Here is a 23,034-nt window from a genome sequence, read left to right as displayed (position 1 = left end):
AGGACCACCAGTATACCGCCTTCGAGGCGAATGGGCGCCTATACCACTTCCTTAGGGTCCCCTTCGGTGTCACTAATGGGGTCTCGGTCTTCCAAAGGGAGATGGACCAGATGGTTGACCAGAACGAACTGCAGGCTACATTCCCCTACCTAGATAACGTCACTATCTGCGGCCGCGACCAGCAGGAACATGACGCGAATCTGGAGAAATTCCTCCGTACGGCCCAACGGCTGAACCTCACCTACAATAAGGAGAAATGCGTGTTTAACACCACGCGCCTTGCCATCCTCGGCTGCGTAGTGGAGAACGGAATCATCGGCCCCGACCCAGAAAGAATGCGCCCCCTCATGGAGCTACCCCTCCCCCACTGCCCTAAAGCACTTAGGAGAACCCTGGGGCTTTTCGCCTACTATGCCCAATGGGTACCCAATTACGCGGACAAAGCCAGACCCCTCCTGAAAGCCACTTCCTTCCCCCTCACGGAGGAGGCGTGCGCGGCCTTCTCCCTCATTAAGGGAGACATAGCCAAGGCCACGATGCACGCAGTGGACGAGTCCATCCCCTTTCAGGTGGAGAGCGACGCATCCGACTTCGCCTTAGCCGCCACCCTAAACCAGGAGGGGAGGCCAGTGGCCTTCTTCTCAAGGACCCTACAGGGCCCCGAGATCCGACATTCGTCGGTCGAGAAAGAGGCCCAGGCGATCGTGGAGGCAGTACGGCGCTGGAGGCACTACCTGGCAGGCAAACGATTTACCCTCCTCACCGACCAGCGTTCGGTGGCTTTCATGTTTAATAACAAGCTGAAGGGCAAAATCAAGAATGACAAGATTTTGAGATGGAGAATCGAGCTCTCCACCTACGATTATGAGATCTTGTACCGGCCAGGCAAGCTGAACGAATCCCCTGATGCCCTTTCACGAATGACATGCGCCAGCGCGCATATCGATAGGCTTCAGACCCTCCACGACCAGCTCTGCCACCCCGGAGTCACCAGACTCTACCATTTCATTAAGGCCCGCAACCTGACCTACTCCATCGAGGAGGTCAGGACCATGACCAGGAACTGCCAGACCTGTGCGGAGTGCAAACCGCACTTCTATAGGCCGGACCGAGCAAGCCTGATCAAGGCCACCCGCCCCTTCGAGCGCCTGAGCATCGACTTTAAGGGGCCCCTCCCGTCCTCTGACCGTAATGTGTACTTCCTCAACATCGTTGATGAGTACTCCCGTTTCCCCTTTGCCTTCCCCTGCCCCGACATGACCAGTAGCACGGTCATTAAGTGCCTGAATGCCCTCTTCGCCTTGTTCGGGTTCCCGAACTATATACACAGCGACCGGGGCTCCTCCTTCATGAGCGAGGAACTCCGGCAATTCCTCCTAGAGAGAGGTATTGCAGCAAGCAGGACCACCAGCTACAACCCCAGAGGTAACGGTCAGGTGGAAAGAGAGAACGCGACGGTATGGAAGGCCGTCCTCTTAGCCTTAAAGTCTAAGGGCCTCCCAACCTCCCGCTGGCAAGAAGTCCTCCCGACAGCGCTGCACTCCATCCGGTCATTACTTTGCACGGCCACTAACACCACCCCCCATGAACGAATGTTCGTTTTCCCCAGGAAGTCGACTACGGGAACCACTCTACCAACCTGGCTGACCGCCCCGGGGCCGGTCTGGCTGCGGAAACACGTGAGGACCCATAAAACGGACCCCCTGGTCGAGAGGGTGAACCTCCTGCACGCCAACCCCCAGTACGCCTACGTGGCGTACCCAGACGGGCGGGAGGACACTGTCTCCCTACGAGACCTCGCACCCTCAGCCGATCCGGAAACACCGCCACCACCCCCCCCAACCTCAGTCCAGGTAGACGGCATGCCGGAACCCCACGAGCCCTCGCCGACCACGCAAACACCAGCATCAACACCGGATAAGGCACCAGCACCGGATAAGGCAACACCACCGCTGCGGCGATCGGAGAGGCTTACGAAGCCTCCGGACAGACTGACCTACCAGAATTGGTAGTACACTTCACCCCGCCGGACTTAATTCTAAACAAGGGGTGAATGTGGTAAACCACGTTCACTATCGTATCACTGTTAGTAGTTATAACTGTATCACTGACCACTATTGTATCACGGTACGAGGTCGCCTCTTGCCACACTGCTATACCTGGGATGACCACTGCCGACTCCGCCTTGGCTCCACCCACCAGGCCAGGTATAAAGGTGAGCGACTGGCTGGTATTCCTCCTGCTTGGATCGGATCACCCACGAGAGTGGGCTGTTATTTAGTCAATAAAAACCTTTAGTCACCTTCGTAACTCTTCGCCTTTTATTGGAGGAATTGATAGGTATATCAGGATGTAACTGGTAAAATAGATAAGGGAGAACCAGTGGATGTGGTGTATTTGGACTTTCAGAAGGCTTTCGATAAAGCCCGGCATAAGAGATTAGCGTGTAAAGTTAAGGCACATGGGATTGGGGGCAAGGTACTGACTTGGATAGAGAACTGGTTGGCAGACAGGAAGCAAAGAGTTGGAATAAACGGGTTTTTTCCAAGTGGCAGGCAGCGACTAGTGGGGTACCGCAGGGATCGGTCCTAGGACCCCAGCTATTCACAATATATATTAATGATCTAGACGAGGGAACTAGATGTAATATCTCCAAGTTTGCAGACGACACAAAGCTGGGTGGGCGTGTGTGCTGTGAGGAGGATGCCGAGAAACTCCAGTATGATTTGGACAGGTTGGGTGATTGGGCAGATGCATGGCAGATGCAGTATAATGTGGATAAATGCAAAGTTATCCACTTTGGTGGGAAAAACAGGAAGGCAGATTATTATCTGAACGGCAATAGATTGGGAGAAGGGGAAGTGCAACAAGACCTGGGTGTCCTTGTGCACCAGTCGCTGAAGGTAAGCATGCAGGTGCAGCAGGCGGTTAAGAAGGCAAATGGTATGTTGGCCTTCGTAGCGAGAGGGTTCGAGTACAGGAACAAGGATGTCTTGCTGCAGTTGTACAGGGCCTTGGTTAGACCACATCTTGAGTATAGTGTGCAGTTGTGATCTCCATATCTGAGGAAGGATGTTCTTGCCATGGAGGGAGTGCAGCGAAGATTCACCAGACTGATACCTGGGATGGCAGGAATGACGTATGAGGAGAAATTGTGTCGATTAGGATTATACTCGCTGGAGTTTAGAAGGATGAGAGGGGATCTCATTGAAACTTATAAAATTCTATCAGGACTAGACAGACTAAATGCAGGAAGGATGTTCCCGATGGCGGGGGATTCCAGAACCAGGGGTCACAGTCTAAGGATAAGGGGTAAGCCATTTAGGGCAGAGATGAGGAGGAATTTCTTCTCCCAGAGAGTGGTGAACCGGTGGAATTCTCTACCACAGAAGGCAGTTGAGGCCAATTCATTAAAGATATTCAAGAAGGAGTTAGATATATTTCTTAAGGCTAAAGGGATCAAGGGATATGGGGAGAAAGCAGGGACAGGGTACTGAATTTGGGTGATCAGCCATGATCTCATTGAACAGCGGAGCAGGCTCGAGGGGCTGAATGGCCTTCTCCTGCTCCTATCTTCGATGTATCTATGGCTCCCGGTTAAGCAACGCCTCGATTTCAAAATTCTCATCCTAGGTTATTAAATCTCTCCACGGCCTCCTCACCCTCCTCCCTATCTCTGTAATCTCCTCCAGCCCTAGAATCGCCCTAGACCTCTGCGCTCCACCTATTCTGGCCTTCTGAACATCCCCGATTTGAGTCGATCTGCCACTGGTGGCTGCCTGGGTCCCGAGCTCTGCCAGTTCTACCTACCTAAAATGTCCAAGGTCATTGTGCGGGAAAATTTCCCCACGGGCAACGTGGTCCAGGAACACGTGTAAACACCCGCGTCACTTCTGCTGTTGTTGCTTATCACAAGCGTGGCGTCGTGCGGGGAAGGGTGTCTGAAATATAGCCGGCTGGAGTTGGGCTGCGCTGGGTAGTTAGTCCCTTCCTTGGGGTTGTACACCGCCGTGTTTGCAGTCACGCCGGCCTTCTTCCACGTGACATCAACGACCTGCACTCCTGAACGGGAAATGGTTAGCCGGCATGGAAGTGTCATCGCCTGTTCCTTGTAGCCGGTTACCGAGGCCAACGTATGTACAGTCACTTCACTGTCAGCTAGCAAAAAAAAATACAGCTTTAGCCCAAGGCAAGTTTTCGACTGTCTCTGAAAGGAATATTTCCCCTCTGGCAGTTTCTGCAATCAGTTTGGGCTGGAGATCTAGAAAAGCGGGAGTTGGCAACTTGAGGTGCGGTTCCCATCTAACTCTCCATCACAGTACGACCAAGAGAGGGCAAACCCCACCCAGAAGATATAGAATTAAGTTGTACTTACAGGGCAGAAACAGGCCATTCGGCTCATTTGGTCCGTGCCGGTGTTTGTGCTCCACACCAGCCTCCTCCCACCCCTCTTCATCTCACCCCATCAACACCAGCCTCCTCCCAACCCTCTTCATCTCAACCCATCAACACCAGCCTCCTCCCACCCCTCATCATCTCACCACGTCCACACCAGCCTCCTCCCACCCCTCTTCATCTCACCCCATCAACACCAGCCTCCTCCCACCCCTCTTCATCTCACCCCATCAACACCAGCCTCCTCCCACCCCTCTTCATCTCACCCCATCAACACCAGCCTCCTCCCACCCCTCTTCATCTCACCCCATCAACAGCAGCCTCCTCCCACCCCTCTTCATTTCACCCCACCAACACCAGCCTCCTCCCAACATTCTTCATCTCACCCCATTAACACCAGCCTCCTCCCACTCCTCTTCATCTCACCCTGTCAACACCAGCATCCTCCCACCCCTCTTCATCTCACCCCATCAACACCAGCCTCCTCCCACCCCTCTTCACCTCACCCCACCAACACCAGCCTCCTCCCAACATTCTTCATCTCACCCCATTAACACCAGCCTCCTCCCACTCCTCTTCATCTTACCCCGTCAACACCAGCATCCTCCCACCCCTCTTCATCTCACCCCATCAACACCAGCCTCCTCCCATCCCTCTTCATTTCACCCCATCACCACCAGCCTCCTCCCACCCCTCTTCAACTCACCCCATCAACACCAGCCTCCTCCCACCCATCTTCATCTCACCCCACCAACACCAGCCTCCTCCCAAACTTCTTCATCTCACCCCATCAACACCAGCCTCCTCCCACCCCTCTTCATTTCACCCCATCACCACTACCCTCCTCCCACCCCTCTTAAACTCACCCCATCAACACCAGCCTCCTCCCATCCTTCTTCATCTCACCCCATCAACACTAGCCTCCTCCCAACCTTCTTCATCTCAACCTATCAACACCAGCCTCCTCCCACCTCTCTTCATCTCACCCCATCAACACCAGCCTCCTCCCACCCTTCTTCATCTCACCCCGTCAAAACCAGCCTCCTTCCACCCCTCTTCATCACAACCCATCCACACAAGCCTCCTCTCACCCCTCTTCATTTCCCCATCAACACCAGCCTCCTCCCACCCCTCTTCATCTCACCCCATCAACACCAGCCTCCTCCCACCCCTCTTAGAAATATAGAAGATAGGAGCAGGAGTAGGCCATTCAGCCCCTCGAGCCTGCCCCGCCATTCAATGCGATCATGGCTGATCATCCAAATTCAGTACCCTGTCCCTGCTTTCTCCCCATATCCCTTGATCCCTTTAGCCTAAAGAAATATATCCAACTCCTTCTTGAATATATTTAATGAATTGGCCTCTACTGCCTTCTGTGGTAGAGAATTCCATAGGTTCACCACACTCTGGGTGAAGAAATTCATTCTCATCTCTGTCCTAAATGGCTTACCCCTTATCCTTAGACTGTGACCCCTGGTTCTGGACTCCCCGACCATCGGGAACATCCTTCCTGCATCGAGTTTGTCTAGTCCTGTTAGAATTATATGAGTTTCAATGAGATCCCCTCTCATTCTTCTAATCTCCAGTGAGTATAAGCCCAATCGACCCAATCTCTCCTCATACGTCATTCCTGCCATCCCAGGTATCAGTCTGGTGAACCTTCACTGCACTCTCTCCATGGCAAGAACATCCTTCCTCAGATAAGGCGACCAAAACTGCACGCAATATTCAAGGTGTGGTCTCACCAACGCCCTGTACAACTGCAGCAAGACATCCTTGCTCCTGTACTCAAACTCTCTCGCTACAAAGGCCAACATACCATTTGCCTTCTTAATCGCCTGCTGCACCTGCATGCTTACCTTCAGCGACTGGTGCACAAGGACACCCAGATCTCGTTGCACTTCCCCTTCTCCCAATCTATTGCCATTCAGATAATAATCTGCCTTCTTGTTTTTAACACCAAAGTGGATAACCTCGCAATTATCCACGTTATATTGCATCTGCCCTCCTTCTGCCCAATCACCCAACCTGTCCAAATCATGCTGGAGTTTCTCGGCATCATCCTCACTGCACACACACCAACCCAGCTTTTTGTCTTCATCTCACCCCGTCAACACCAGACTCCTCCCACCCCTCTTCATCTCACCCCATCAACACCAGCCTCCTCCCAACCCTCTTCATCTCACCCCATCAACACCAGCCACCTCCCACCTTTCTTCATCTCACCCCATCAACACCAGCCTCCTCCCAACCCTCTTCATCTCACCCCATCAACATCAGCCTCCTCCCACCTCTCGTCATCTCACCCCTTCAACACCAGGCTCCTCCCACCCATCTTCATCTCACCCCATCTAAACCAGGCTCCTCCCACCCCTCTTCATCTCACCCCATCAACATCAGCCTCCTCCCACCTCTCTTCATCTCACCCCATCAAAACCAGGCTCCTCCCACCCCTCTTCATCTCACCCCATCAACATCAGCCTCCTCCCACCTCTCTTCATCTCACCCCTTCAACACTAGGCTCCTCCCACCCATCTTCATCTCACCCCATCAAAACCAGGCTTCTCCCACCCCTCTTCATCTCACCCCATCAACATCAGCCTCCTCCCACCCCTCTTCATCTCACCCCATCCACACCAGCCTCCTCCCAACCCTCTTCATCTCACCCCATCCACACCAGCCTCCTCCCACCTATCTTCATCTCACCCCATCAACACCAGCCTACTCCCACCCCTTTTCATCTCACCCCATCAACACCAACCTCTTCCCACCCCTCTTCATCTCACCCCATCAACACCAGCCTCCTCCCACCCCTCTTCATCTCACCCCATCAACTCCAGCCTCCTCCCACCCCTCTTCAACTCACCTTATCAACATCAACCTCCGCCCACCCCTCTTCATCTAACCCCATCAACACCAGCCTCCTCCCACCCCTCTTCAACTCACCCCATCAAAACGAGCCTCCTCCCACCCCTCTTCATATCACCCCATCAACAGCAGCCTCCTCCCACCCCTCTTCATCTCACCTCATCCACAGCAGCTTCCTCCCAACCTTCTTCCTCTCAATCCATCAACACCAGCCTCCTCCCACCCCTGTTCATCTCGCCCCATCAACACCAGCTTCTCCCACCCGTCTTCATCTCACCCCGTCAACAGCAGCCTCCTCCCACCCCTCTTCAATTCATCCCGTCAACACCAGCCTCCTCCCACCCCTCTTCATCTCACCCCATCAACACCAGCCTCCTCCCACCCCTCTTCATCTCACCCCATCAACATCAGCCTCCTCCCACCTCTCTTAGAAATATAGAAGAGAGGAGCAGGAGTGGGCCATTCAGCCCCTTGAGCCTGCTCCGCCATTCAATGCGATCATGGCTGATCATCTAAATTCAGTACACTGACCCTGCTTTCTCCCCATATCCCTTGATCTCTTTCGCCTTAAGAAATAAAACCAACTCCTTCTTGAATATATTTAATGAATTGGCCTCTACTGCCTTCTGTGGTAGAGAATTCCATAGGTTCACCACTCTCTGGGTGAAGAAATTCCTTTTCATCTTTGTCCTAAATGGCTTACCCCTTATCCTTAGATGGTGACCCCTGTTTCTGGACTCCCCGACCATCGGGAACATCCTTCCTGCATCTAGTTTGTCTGGTCCTGTTAGAAATATATAAGTTTCAATGAGATCCCCTCTCATTCTACTAATCTCCAGTGAGTATAAGCCCAATCGACCCAATCTCTCCTCATACGTCATTTCTTCCATCCCAGGTATCAGTCTGGTGAATCTTCACTGCACTCTCTCCATGGCAAGAACATCCTTCCTCAGATAAGGCGACCAAAACTGCACACAATACTCAAGGTGTGGTCTCACCAACGCCCTGTACAACTGCAGCAAGACATCCTTGTTCCTGTACTCAAAATGTCTCGCTACAAAGGCCAACATACCATTTGCCTTCTTAACCGCCTGCTGCACCTGCATGCTTACCTTCAGCGACTGGTGCGCAGGACGCCTAGGTCTCGTTGCACTTCCCCTTCTCCCAATCTATTGCCATTCAGATAATAATCTGCCTTCATGTTTTTGACACCGAGGTGGATAACCTAACATTTATCCACGTTATATTGCATCTGCCATGCTTCTGCCCAATCACCCAACCTGTCCAAATCATACTGGAGTTTCTCGGCATCCTGCTCACTGCACACACGCCCACCCAGCTTTGTGTCTTCATCTCACCCCATCAACACCAGAGTCCTCCCACCCCTCTTCATCTCACCCCATCAACACCAGCCTCCTCCCACCCCTCTTCATCTCACCCCATTAACACCAGCCTCCTCCCACCCCTCTTCATCTCACCCCATCAACACCAGCCTCCTCCCACCGCTCTTCATCTCACCCCATCAACATCAGCCTCCTCCCATCCCTCTTCATCTCACCCCATCAACACCAGCCTCCTCCCAACCTTTCATCTCACCCCATCAACACCAGCCTCCTCCCACACCTCTTCATCTCACCCCATCAACACCAGCCTCCCCCCACCCCTCTTCATCTCACCCAATCAACACCAGCCTCCTCCCACCCACTTCATCTCACCTCATCAACACCAGCCTCCTCCCACCCCTCTTCATCTCACCCCATCATCACCAGCCTCCTCCCACCACTCTTCATCTCACCCCATCTACACCAGACTCCTCCCACCCCTCATCATCTCACCCCATCAACACCAGCCTCCTCCCACCCTTCTTCATCTCACCCCATCAACACCAGCCTCCTCCCACCCCTCTTCATCTCACCCCATCAACACCAGCCTCCTCCCACCCCTCATCATCTCACCCCATCAACACCAGCCTCCTCCCACCACTCTTCATCTCACCCCATCAACACCAGCCTCCTCCCACCCCTCTTCATCTCACCCCATCAACACCAGCCTCCTCCCAAACCTCTTCACCTCACCCCATCAACACCAGCCTCCTCCCACCCCTCTTCATCTCACCCCATCAACACCAGCCTCCTCCCACCCTTCTTCATCTCACCCCATCAAAACCAGCCTCCTTCCACCCCTCTTCATCACAACCCATCCACACAAGCCTCCTCTCACCCCTCTTCATTTCCCCATCAACACCAGCCTCCTCCCACCCCTCTTCATCTCACCCCATCAACACCAGCCTCCTCCCACCCCTCTTAGAAATATAGAAGATAGGAGCAGGAGTAGGCCATTCAGCCCCTCGAGCCTGCCCCGCCATTCAATGCGATCATGGCTGATCATCCAAATTCAGTACCCTGTCCCTGCTTTCTCCCCATATCCCTTGATCCCTTTAGCCTAAAGAAATATATCCAACTCCTTCTTGAATATATTTAATGAATTGGCCTCTACTGCCTTCTGTGGTAGAGAATTCCATAGGTTCACCACACTCTGGGTGAAGAAATTCATTCTCATCTCTGTCCTAAATGGCTTACCCCTTATCCTTAGACTGTGACCCCTGGTTCTGGACTCCCCGACCATCGGGAACATCCTTCCTGCATCGAGTTTGTCTAGTCCTGTTAGAATTATATGAGTTTCAATGAGATCCCCTCTCATTCTTCTAATCTCCAGTGAGTATAAGCCCAATCGACCCAATCTCTCCTCATACGTCATTCCTGCCATCCCAGGTATCAGTCTGGTGAACCTTCACTGCACTCTCTCCATGGCAAGAACATCCTTCCTCAGATAAGGCGACCAAAACTGCACGCAATACTCAAGGTGTGGTCTCACCAACGCCCTGTACAACTGCAGCAAGACATCCTTGCTCCTGTACTCAAACTCTCTCGCTACAAAGGCCAACATACCATTTGCCTTCTTAATCGCCTGCTGCACCTGCATGCTTACCTTCAGCGACTGGTGCACAAGGACGCCCAGATCTCGTTGCACTTCCCCTTCTCCCAATCTATTGCCATTCAGATAATAATCTGCCTTCTTGTTTTTGACACCAAAGTGGATAACCTCGCAATTATCCACGTTATATTGCATCTGCCCTCCTTCTGCCCAATCACCCAACCTGTCCAAATCATACTGGAGTTTCTCGGCATCATCCTCACTGCACACACACCCACCCAGCTTTTTGTCTTCATCTCACCCCGTCAACACCAGACTCCTCCCACCCCTCTTCATCTCACCCCATCAACACCAGCCTCCTCCCAACCCTCTTCATCTCACCCCATCAACACCAGCCACCTCCCACCTTTCTTCATCTCACCCTATCAACACCAGCCTCCTCCCACCCCTCTTCATCTCACCCCATCAACATCAGCCTCCTCCCACCTCTTGTCATCTCACCCCTTCAACACCAGGCTCCTCCCACCCATCTTCATCTCACCCCACCTAAACCAGGCTCCTCCCACCCCTCTTCATCTCACCCCATCAACATCAGCTTCCTCCCACCTCTCTTCATCTCACCCCTTCAACACCAGGCTCCTCCCACCCATCTTCATCTCACCCCATCAAAACCAGGCTCCTCCCACCCCTCTTCATCTCACCCCATCAACATCAGCCTCCTCCCACCCCTCTTCATCTCACCCCATCAACACCATCCTCCTCCCACCCGTCTTCATCTCACCCCATCCACACCAGCCTCCTCCCAACCCTCTACATCTCACCCCATCCACACCAGCCTCCTCCCAACCCTCTTCATCTCACCCCATCAACAGCAGCCTCCTCCCACCCCTCTTCAATTCACCCCATCAACACCAGCCTCCTCCCACCTATCTTCATCTCACCCTATCAACACCAGCCTCCTCCCACCCCTTTTCATCTCACCCCATCAACACCAACCTCTTCCCACCCCTCTTCATCTCACCCCATCAACACCAGCCTCCTCCCACCCCTCTTCATCTCACCCCATCAACTCCAGCCTCCTCCCACCCCTCTTCAACTCACCTCATCAACACCAACCTCCGCCCACCCCTCTTCATCTAACCCCATCAACACCAGCCTCCTCCCACCCCTCTTCAACTCACCCCATCAAAACGAGCCTCCTCCCACCCCTCTTCATATCACCCCATCAACAGCAGCCTCCTCCCACCCCTCTTCAACTCACCTCATCCACAGCAGCTTCCTCCCAACCTTCTTCCTCTCAATCCATCAACAAGAGCCTCCTCCCACCCCTGTTCATCTCACCCCATGAACACCAGCTTCTCCCACCCGTCTTCATCTCACCCCGTCAACAGCAGCCTCCTCCCACCCCTCTTCAATTCATCCCGTCAACACCAGCCTCCTCCCACCCCTCTTCATCTCACCCCGTCAACACCAGCCTCCTCCCACCCCTCTTCATCTCACCCCATCAACATCAGCCTCCTCCCACCTCTCTTAGAAATATAGAAGAGAGGAGCAGGAGTGGGCCATTCAGCCCCTTGAGCCTGCTCCGCCATTCAATGCGATCATGGCTGATCATCTAAATTCAGTACACTGACCCTGCTTTCTCCCCATATCCCTTGATCTCTTTCGCCTTAAGAAATAAAACCAACTCCTTCTTGAATATATTTAATGAATTGGCCTCGACTGCCTTCTGTGGTAGAGAATTCCATAGGTTCACCACTCTCTGGGTGAAGAAATTCCTTTTCATCTTTGTCCTAAATGGCTTACCCCTTATCCTTAGATGGTGACCCCTGTTTCTGGACTCCCCGACCATCGGGAACATCCTTCCTGCATCTAGTTTGTCTGGTCCTGTTAGAAATATATAAGTTTCAATGAGATCCCCTCTCATTCTACTAATCTCCAGTGAGTATAAGCCCAATCGACCAATCTCTCCTCATACGTCATTCCTTCCATCCCAGGTATCAGTCTGGTGAATTTTCACTGCACTCTCTCCATGGCAAGAACATCCTTCCTCAGAGAAGGCGACCAAAACTGCACACAATACTCAAGGTGTGGTCTCACCAACGCCCTGTACAACTGCAGCAAGACATCCTTGTTCCTGTACTCAAAATGTCTCGCTACAAAGGCCAACATACCATTTGCCTTCTTAACCGCCTGCTGCACCTGCATGCTTACCTTCAGCGACTGGTGCGCAGGACGCCTAGGTCTCATTGCACTTCCCCTTCTCCCAATCTATTGCCATTCAGATAATAATCTGCCTTCATGTTTTTGACACCGAGGTGGATAACCTAACATTTATCCACGTTATATTGCATCTGCCATGCTTCTGCCCAATCACCCAACCTGTCCAAATCATACTGGAATTTCTCGGCATCCTGCTCACTGCACACACGCCCACCCAGCTTTGTGTCTTCATCTCACCCCATCAACACCAGAGTCCTCCCACCCCTCTTCATCTCACCCCATCAACACCAGCCTCCTCCCACCCCTCTTCATCTCACCCCATTAACACCAGCCTCCTCCCACCCCTCTTCATCTCACCCCATCAACACCAGCCTCCTCCCACCGCTCTTCATCTCACCCCATCAACATCAGCCTCCTCCCATCCCTCTTCATCTCACCCCATCAACACCAGCCTCCTCCCAACCTTTCATCTCACCCCATCAACACCAGCCTCCTCCCACACCTCTTCATCTCACCCCATCAACACCAGCCTCCCCCCACCCCTCTTCATCTCACCCAATCAACACCAGCCTCCTCCCACCCACTTCATCTCACCCCATCAACACCAGCCTCCTCCCACCCCTCTTCATCTCACCCCATCATCACCAGCCTCCTCCCACCACTCTTCATCTCACCCCATCTACACCAGACTCCTCCCACCCCTCATCATCTCACCCCATCAACACCAGCCTCCTCCCACCCTTCTTCATCTCACCCCATCAACACCAGCCTCCTCCCACCCCTCTTCATCTCACCCCATCAACACCAGCCTCCTCCCACCCCTCATCATCTCACCCCATCAACACCAGCCTCCTCCCACCACTCTTCATCTCACCCCATCAACACCAGCCTCCTCCCACCCCTCTTCATCTCACCCCATCAACACCAGCCTCCTCCCAAACCTCTTCACCTCACCCCATCAACACCAGCCTCCTCCCACCCCTCTTCATCTCACCCCATCAACACCAGCCTCCTCCCACCCTTCTTCATCTCACCCCATCAAAACCAGCCTCCTTCCACCCCTCTTCATCACAACCCATCCACACAAGCCTCCTCTCACCCCTCTTCATTTCCCCATCAACACCAGCCTCCTCCCACCCCTCTTCATCTCACCCCATCAACACCAGCCTCCTCCCACCCCTCTTAGAAATATAGAAGATAGGAGCAGGAGTAGGCCATTCAGCCCCTCGAGACTGCCCCGCCATTCAATGCGATCATGGCTGATCATCCAAATTCAGTACCCTGTCCCTGCTTTCTCCCCATATCCCTTGATCCCTTTAGCCTAAAGAAATATATCCAACTCCTTCTTGAATATATTTAATGAATTGGCCTCTACTGCCTTCTGTGGTAGAGAATTCCATAGGTTCACCACACTCTGGGTGAAGAAATTCATTCTCATCTCTGTCCTAAATGGCTTACCCCTTATCCTTAGACTGTGACCTCTGGTTCTGGACTCCCCGACCATCGGGAACATCCTTCCTGCATCGAGTTTGTCTAGTCCTGTTAGAATTATATGAGTTTCAATGAGATCCCCTCTCATTCTTCTAATCTCCAGTGAGTATAAGCCCAATCGACCCAATCTCTCCTCATACGTCATTCCTGCCATCCCAGGTATCAGTCTGGTGAACCTTCACTGCACTCTCTCCATGGCAAGAACATCCTTCCTCAGATAAGGCGACCAAAACTGCACGCAATACTCAAGGTGTGGTCTCACCAACGCCCTGTACAACTGCAGCAAGACATCCTTGCTCCTGTACTCAAACTCTCTCGCTACAAAGGCCAACATACCATTTGCCTTCTTAATCGCCTGCTGCACCTGCATGCTTACCTTCAGCGACTGGTGCACAAGGACGCCCAGATCTCGTTGCACTTCCCCTTCTCCCAATCTATTGCCATTCAGATAATAATCTGCCTTCTTGTTTTTGACACCAAAGTGGATAACCTCGCAATTATCCACGTTATATTGCATCTGCCCTCCTTCTGCCCAATCACCCAACCTGTCCAAATCATACTGGAGTTTCTCGGCATCATCCTCACTGCACACACACACACCCAGCTTTTTGTCTTCATCTCACCCCGTCAACACCAGACTCCTCCCACCCCTCTTCATCTCACCCCATCAACACCAGCCTCCTCCCAACCCTCTTCATCTCACCCCATCAACACCAGCCACCTCCCACCTTTCTTCATCTCACCCCATCAACACCAGCCTCCTCCCACCCCTCTTCATCTCACCCCATCAACATCAGCCTCCTCCCACCTCTCGTCATCTCACCCCTTCAACACCAGGCTCCTCCCACCCATCTTCATCTCACCCCACCTAAACCAGGCTCCTCCCACCCCTCTTCATCTCACCCCATCAACATCAGCCTCCTCCCACCTCTCTTCATCTCACCCCTTCAACACCAGGCTCCTCCCACCCATCTTCATCTCACCCCATCAAAACCAGGCTCCTCCCACCCCTCTTCATCTCACCCCATCAACATCAGCCTCCTCCCACCCCTCTTCATCTCACCCCATCAACACCATCCTCCTCCCACCCGTCTTCATCTCACCCCATCCACACCAGCCTCCTCCCAACCCTCTACATCTCACCCCATCCACACCAGCCTCCTCCCAACCCTCTTCATCTCACCCCATCAACAGCAGCCTCCTCCCACCCCTCTTCAATTCACCCCATCAACACCAGCCTCCTCCCACCTATCTTCATCTCACCCTATCAACACCAGCCTCCTCCCACCCCTTTTCATCTCACCCCATCAACACCAACCTCTTCCCACCCCTCTTCATCTCACCCCATCAACACCAGCCTCCTCCCACCCCTCTTCATCTCACCCCATCAACTCCAGCCTCCTCCCACCCCTCTTCAACTCACCTCATCAACACCAACCTCCGCCCACCCCTCTTCATCTAACCCCATCAACACCAGCCTCCTCCCACCCCTCTTCAACTCACCCCATCAAAACGAGCCTCCTCCCACCCCTCTTCATATCACCCCATCAACAGCAGCCTCCTCCCACCCCTCTTCAACTCACCTCATCCACAGCAGCTTCCTCCCAACCTTCTTCCTCTCAATCCATCAACAAGAGCCTCCTCCCACCCCTGTTCATCTCACCCCATGAACACCAGCTTCTCCCACCCGTCTTCATCTCACCCCGTCAACAGCAGCCTCCTCCCACCCCTCTTCAATTCATCCCGTCAACACCAGCCTCCTCCCACCCCTCTTCATCTCACCCCGTCAACACCAGCCTCCTCCCACCCCTCTTCATCTCACCCCATCAACATCAGCCTCCTCCCACCTCTCTTAGAAATATAGAAGAGAGGAGCAGGAGTGGGCCATTCAGCCCCTTGAGCCTGCTCCGCCATTCAATGCGATCATGGCTGATCATCTAAATTCAGTACACTGACCCTGCTTTCTCCCCATATCCCTTGATCTCTTTCGCCTTAAGAAATAAAACCAACTCCTTCTTGAATATATTTAATGAATTGGCCTCGACTGCCTTCTGTGGTAGAGAATTCCATAGGTTCACCACTCTCTGGGTGAAGAAATTCCTTTTCATCTTTGTCCTAAATGGCTTACCCCTTATCCTTAGATGGTGACCCCTGTTTCTGGACTCCCCGACCATCGGGAACATCCTTCCTGCATCTAGTTTGTCTGGTCCTGTTAGAAATATATAAGTTTCAATGAGATCCCCTCTCATTCTACTAATCTCCAGTGAGTATAAGCCCAATCGACCAATCTCTCCTCATACGTCATTCCTGCCATCCCAGGTATCAGTCTGGTGAACCTTCACTGCACTCTCTCCATGGCAAGAACATCCTTCCTCAGAGAAGGCGACCAAAACTGCACACAATACTCAAGGTGTGGTCTCACCAACGCCCTGTACAACTGCAGCAAGACATCCTTGTTCCTGTACTCAAAATGTCTCGCTACAAAGGCCAACATACCATTTGCCTTCTTAACCGCCTGCTGCACCTGCATGCTTACCTTCAGCGACTGGTGCACAGGACGCCTAGGTCTCATTGCACTTCCCCTTCTCCCAATCTATTGCCATTCAGATAATAATCTGCCTTCATGTTTTTGACACCGAGGTGGATAACCTAACATTTATCCACGTTATATTGCATCTGCCATGCTTCTGCCCAATCACCCAACCTGTCCAAATCATACTGGAATTTCTCGGCATCCTGCTCACTGCACACACGCCCACCCAGCTTTGTGTCTTCATCTCACCCCATCAACACCAGAGTCCTCCCACCCCTCTTCATCTCACCCCATCAACACCAGCCTCCTCCCACCCCTCTTCATCTCACCCCATTAACACCAGCCTCCTCCCACCCCTCTTCATCTCACCCCATCAACACCAGCCTCCTCCCACCGCTCTTCATCTCACCCCATCAACATCAGCCTCCTCCCATCCCTCTTCATCTCACCCCATCAACACCAGCCTCCTCCCAACCTTTCATCTCACCCCATCAACACCAGCCTCCTCCCACACCTCTTCATCTCACCCCATCAACACCAGCCTCCCCCCACCCCTCTTCATCTCACCCAATCAACACCAGCCTCCTCCCACCCACTTCATCTCACCCCATCAACACCAGCCTCCTCCCACCCCTCTTCATCTCACCCCATCATCACCAGCCTCCTCCCACCACTCTTCATCTCACCCCATCTACACCAGACTCCTCCCACCCCTCATCATCTCACCCCATCAACACCAGCCTCCTCCCACCCTTCTTCATCTCACCCCATCAACACCAGCCTCCTCCCACCCCTCTTCATCTCACCCCATCAACACCAGCCTCCTCCCACCCCTCATCATCTCACCCCATCAACACCAGCCTCCTCCCACCACTCTTCATCTCACCCCATCAACACCAGCCTCCTCCCACCCCTCTTCATCTCACCCCATCAACACCAGCCTCCTCCCAAACCTCTTCACCTCACCCCATCAACACCAGCCTCCTCCCACCCCTCTTCATCTCACCCCATCAACACCAGCCTCCTCCCACCCTTCTTCATCTCACCCCATCAAAACCAGCCTCCTTCCACCCCTCTTCATCACAACCCATCCACACAAGCCTCCTCTCACCCCTCTTCATTTCCCCATCAACACCAGCCTCCTCCCACCCCTCTTCATCTCACCCCATCAACACCAGCCTCCTCCCACCCCTCTTAGAAATATAGAAGATAGGAGCAGGAGTAGGCCATTCAGCCCCTCGAGACTGCCCCGCCATTCAATGCGATCATGGCTGATCATCCAAATTCAGTACCCTGTCCCTGCTTTCTCCCCATATCCCTTGATCCCTTTAGCCTAAAGAAATATATCCAACTCCTTCTTGAATATATTTAATGAATTGGCCTCTACTGCCTTCTGTGGTAGAGAATTCCATAGGTTCACCACACTCTGGGTGAAGAAATTCATTCTCATCTCTGTCCTAAATGGCTTACCCCTTATCCTTAGACTGTGACCCCTGGTTCTGGACTCCCCGACCATCGGGAACATCCTTCCTGCATCGAGTTTGTCTAGTCCTGTTAGAATTATATGAGTTTCAATGAGATCCCCTCTCATTCTTCTAATCTCCAGTGAGTATAAGCCCAATCGACCCAATCTCTCCTCATACGTCATTCCTGCCATCCCAGGTATCAGTCTGGTGAACCTTCACTGCACTCTCTCCATGGCAAGAACATCCTTCCTCAGATAAGGCGACCAAAACTGCACGCAATACTCAAGGTGTGGTCTCACCAACGCCCTGTACAACTGCAGCAAGACATCCTTGCTCCTGTACTCAAACTCTCTCGCTACAAAGGCCAACATACCATTTGCCTTCTTAATCGCCTGCTGCACCTGCATGCTTACCTTCAGCGACTGGTGCACAAGGACGCCCAGATCTCGTTGCACTTCCCCTTCTCCCAATCTATTGCCATTCAGATAATAATCTGCCTTCTTGTTTTTGACACCAAAGTGGATAACCTCGCAATTATCCACGTTATATTGCATCTGCCCTCCTTCTGCCCAATCACCCAACCTGTCCAAATCATACTGGAGTTTCTCGGCATCATCCTCACTGCACACACACACACCCAGCTTTTTGTCTTCATCTCACCCCGTCAACACCAGACTCCTCCCACCCCTCTTCATCTCACCCCATCAACACCAGCCTCCTCCCAACCCTCTTCATCTCACCCCATCAACACCAGCCACCTCCCACCTTTCTTCATCTCACCCCATCAACACCAGCCTCCTCCCACCCCTCTTCATCTCACCCCATCAACATCAGCCTCCTCCCACCTCTCGTCATCTCACCCCTTCAACACCAGGCTCCTCCCACCCATCTTCATCTCACCCCACCTAAACCAGGCTCCTCCCACCCCTCTTCATCTCACCCCATCAACATCAGCCTCCTCCCACCTCTCTTCATCTCACCCCTTCAACACCAGGCTCCTCCCACCCATCTTCATCTCACCCCATCAAAACCAGGCTCCTCCCACCCCTCTTCATCTCACCCCATCAACATCAGCCTCCTCCCACCCCTCTTCATCTCACCCCATCAACACCATCCTCCTCCCACCCGTCTTCATCTCACCCCATCCACACCAGCCTCCTCCCAACCCTCTTCATCTCACCCCATCCACACCAGCCTCCTCCCAACCCTCTTCATCTCACCCCATCAACAGCAGCCTCCTCCCACCCCTCTTCAATTCACCCCATCAACACCAGCCTCCTCCCACCTATCTTCATCTCACCCCATCAACACCAGCCTCCTCACACCCCTTTTCATCTCACCCCATCAACACCAACCTCTTCCCACCCCTCTTCATCTCACCCCATCAACACCAGCCTCCTCCCACCCCTTTTCATCTCACCCCATCAACTCCAGCCTCCTCCCACCCCTCTTCAACTCACCTCATCAACACCAACCTCCGCCCACCTCTCTTCATCTAACCCCATCAACACCAGCCTCCTCCCACCCCTCTTCAACTCAACCCATCAAAACGAGCCTCCTCCCACCCCTCTTCATATCACCCCATCAACAGCAGCCTCCTCCCACCCCTCTTCAACTCACCTCATCCACAGCAGCTTCCTCCCAACCTTCTTCCTCTCAATCCATCAACACCAGCCTCCTCCCACCCCTGTTCATCTCACCCCATCAACACCAGCTTCTCCCACCCGTCTTCATCTCACCCCGTCAACAGCAGCCTCCTCCCACCCCTCTTCATCTCACCCCGTCAACAGCAGCCTCCTCCCACCCCTCTTCAATTCATCCCGTCAACACCAGCCTCCTCCCACCCCTCTTCATCTCACCCCGTCAACACCAGCCTCCTCCCACCCCTCTTCATCTCACCCCATCAACATCAGCCTCCTCCACCCCTCTTCATCTCACCCCATGAACACCAGCCTCCTCCCACCCCTCTTCATCTCACCCCATCAACACCAGCCTCCTCCCACCTCTCTTAGAAATATAGAAGAGAGGAGCAGGAGTGGGCCATTCAGCCCCTTGAGCCTGCTCCGCCATTCAATGCGATCATGGCTGATCATCTAAATTCAGTACACTGACCCTGCTTTCTCCCCATATCCCTTGATCTCTTTCGCCTTAAGAAATAAAACCAACTCCTTCTTGAATATATTTAATGAATTGGCCTCTACTGCCTTCTGTGGTAGAGAACTCCATAGGTTCACCACTCTCTGGGTGAAGAAATTCCTTTTCATCTTTGTCCTAAATGGCTTACCCCTTATCCTTAGACTGTGACCCCTGTTTCTGGACTCCCCGACCATCGGGAACATCCTTCCTGCATCTAGTTTGTCTAGTCCTGTTAGAAATATATAAGTTTCAATGAGATCCCCTCTCATTCTACTAATCTCCAGTGAGTATAAGCCCAATCGACCCAATCTCTCCTCATACGTCATTCCTTCCATCCCAGGTATCAGTCTGGTGAATCTTCACTGCACTCTCTCCATGGCAAGAACATCCTTCCTCAGATAAGGCGACCAAAACTGCACACAATACTCAAGGTGTGGTCTCACCAACGCCCTGTACAACTGCAGCAAGACATCCTTGTTCCTGTACTCAAAATGTCTCGCTACAAAGGCCAACATACCATTTGCCTTCTTAACCGCCTGCTGCACCTGCATGCTTACCTTCAGCGACTGGTGCACAGGACGCCTAGGTCTCGTTGCACTTCCCCTTCTCCCAATCTATTGCCATTCAGATAATAATCTGCCTTCATGTTTTTGACACCGAGGTGGATAACCTAACATTTATCCACGTTATATTGCATCTGCCATGCTTCTGCCCAATCACCCAACCTGTCCAAATCATACTGGAGTTTCTCGGCGTCCTGCTCACTGCACACACGCCCACCCAGCTTTGTGTCTTCATCTCAACCCATCAACACCAGAGTCCTCCCACCCCTCTTCATCTCACCCCATCAACACCAGCCTCCTCCCACCCATCTTCATCTCACCCCATTAACACCAGCCTCCTCCCACCCCTCTTCATCTCACCCCATCAACACCAGCCTCCTCCCAACCCTCTTCATCTCACCCTATTAACACCAGCCTCCTCCCACACCTCTTCATTTCACCCCATCAACACCAGGCTCCTCCCACCCATCTTCATCTCACCCCATCAAAACCAGCCTCCTCCCACCGCTCTTCATCTCACCCCATCAACATCAGCCTCCTCCCATCACTCTTCATCTCACCCCATCAACACCAGCCTCCTCCCAACCTTTCATCTCACCCCATCAACACCAGCCTCCTACCATCCCTCTTCATCTCACCCCGTCAACACCAGGCTCCTCCCACCCCTCTTCATTTCACCCCGTAAAACCAGCCTCCTCCCATCCCTCTTCATCTCACCCCATCAACACCAGCCTCCTCCCACACCTCTTCATCTCACCCCATCAACACCAGCCGCCCCCCACCCCTCTTCATCTCACCCAATCAACACCAGCCTCCTCCCAACCACTTCATCTCACCTCATCAACACCAGCCTCCTCCCACCTCTCTTCATCTCACCCCATCATCACCAGCCTCCTCCCACCAATCTTCATCCCACCCCATCTCCACCAGACTCCTCCCACCCCTCATCAGCTCACCCCATCAACACCAGCCTCCTCCCACCCCTCTTCATCTCACCGAATCAACACCAGTCACCTCCCACCCCTCTTCATCTAACCCCATCAACACCAGCCTCCTCCCACCCCTCATCATCTCACCCCATCAACACCAGCCTCCTCCCACCACTCTTCATCTCACCCCATCAACACCAGCCTCCTCCCACCCCTCTTCATCTCACTCCATCAACACCAGCCTCCTCCCAAACCTCTTCACCTCACCCCATCAACACCAGCCTCCTCCCACCTCTCTTCATCTCACCCCATCAACACCAGCCTCCTCCCACCCCTCTTCATCTCACCCCATCAACACCAGCCTCGTCCCACTCCTCTTCATCTCACCCCATCAACACCAGCCTCCTCCCACCCCTCTTCATCTCACCCCATCAACACTAGCCTCCTCCCACCCCTCTTCATCTCACACCGTCAACACCAGCTTCCTCCCACCCCTCTTCATTACACTCCATCAACACCAGCCTCCTCCCACCCCTCGTCATCTCACCCCATCAACACCAGACTCCTCCCACCACTCTTCATCTCACCCCATCAACACCAGCCTCCTCCCACCTCTCACCCAATCAACACCAGCCTCCTGCCAACCCTCTTCACCGCACCCCATCAACACCAGCCTCCTCCCACCCCTCTTCATCTCACCCTATCAACACCAACATCCTCCCACCCCTCTTCCTCTCACCCCATCAACACCAGACTCCTCCCATCCCTCTTCAACTCACCCTATCAACACCAACATCCTCCCACCCCTCTTCCTCTCACCCCATCAACACCAGCCTCCTCCCACCCTCTTCATCTCACCCCATCAACAGCAGCCTCCTCCCATCCCTCTTCATCTCACCCCATCAACACCAGCATCCTCCCACCCCTCTTCATCTCACCCCATCAACACCAGCCTCCTCCCACCACTCTTCATCTCACCCTGTCAACACCAGCCTCCTCCCACCCCTCTCCAACTCACCCCATCAACACCAGCCTCCTCCCACCCCTCTTCATCTCACCCCATCAACACCAGCCTCCTCCCACACCTCTTCATCTCACTCCATCAAAACCAGCCTCCTCCCATCCCTCTTCAACTCACCCCATCAACACCAGCTTCCTCCCACCCTTCTTCATCTCACCCCTTCAACACCAGCTCCTCCCACCCGTCTTCATCTCACCCCATCCACACCAGCCTCCTCCCACCCCTCTTCATCTCACCCCATCAACACCAGCCTCCTCCCACCCCTCTTCATCTCACCACATAAACACCAGCCTCCTCCCACCCCTCTTCAATTCACCCCATCAGCATCAGCCTCCTCCCACCTCTCTTCATCTCACCCCATCAACACCTGCCTACTCCCACCCCTTTTCATCTCACCCCATCAACACCAGCCTCCTCCCACCCCTCTTCATCTCACCCCATCAACTCCAGCCTCCTCCCACACCTCTTCAACTCA

The 23,034-nt window shown here is 53.3% G+C and overlaps 1 protein-coding gene across 1 annotated transcript in view; it reads right to left on the bottom strand.

Moving 5' to 3' along the window:
- LOC147109970 (uncharacterized) overlaps positions 1–23,034 on the bottom strand; it is a 124,184-nt gene that overhangs the window by 9,103 nt on the left and 92,047 nt on the right. The window contains exon 2 of the mRNA XM_086002444.1: positions 3,811–4,158. Within this exon, the coding sequence (XP_085858570.1) occupies positions 3,811–4,158 (348 nt within the window). The remainder of the gene's footprint in view (positions 1–3,810; positions 4,159–23,034) is intronic.

The sequence above is a fragment of the Somniosus microcephalus genome, chromosome 12, assembly GCF_052327205.1.
Source record: "Somniosus microcephalus isolate GS21.2 chromosome 12, FLI_Smic_1.0, whole genome shotgun sequence".
In the NCBI taxonomy this organism is placed as follows: Eukaryota; Metazoa; Chordata; class Chondrichthyes; order Squaliformes; family Somniosidae; genus Somniosus; species Somniosus microcephalus.
Note: the sequence above shows the minus strand (reverse complement) of the source record. Positions and strands in the feature narration are given on the sequence as shown.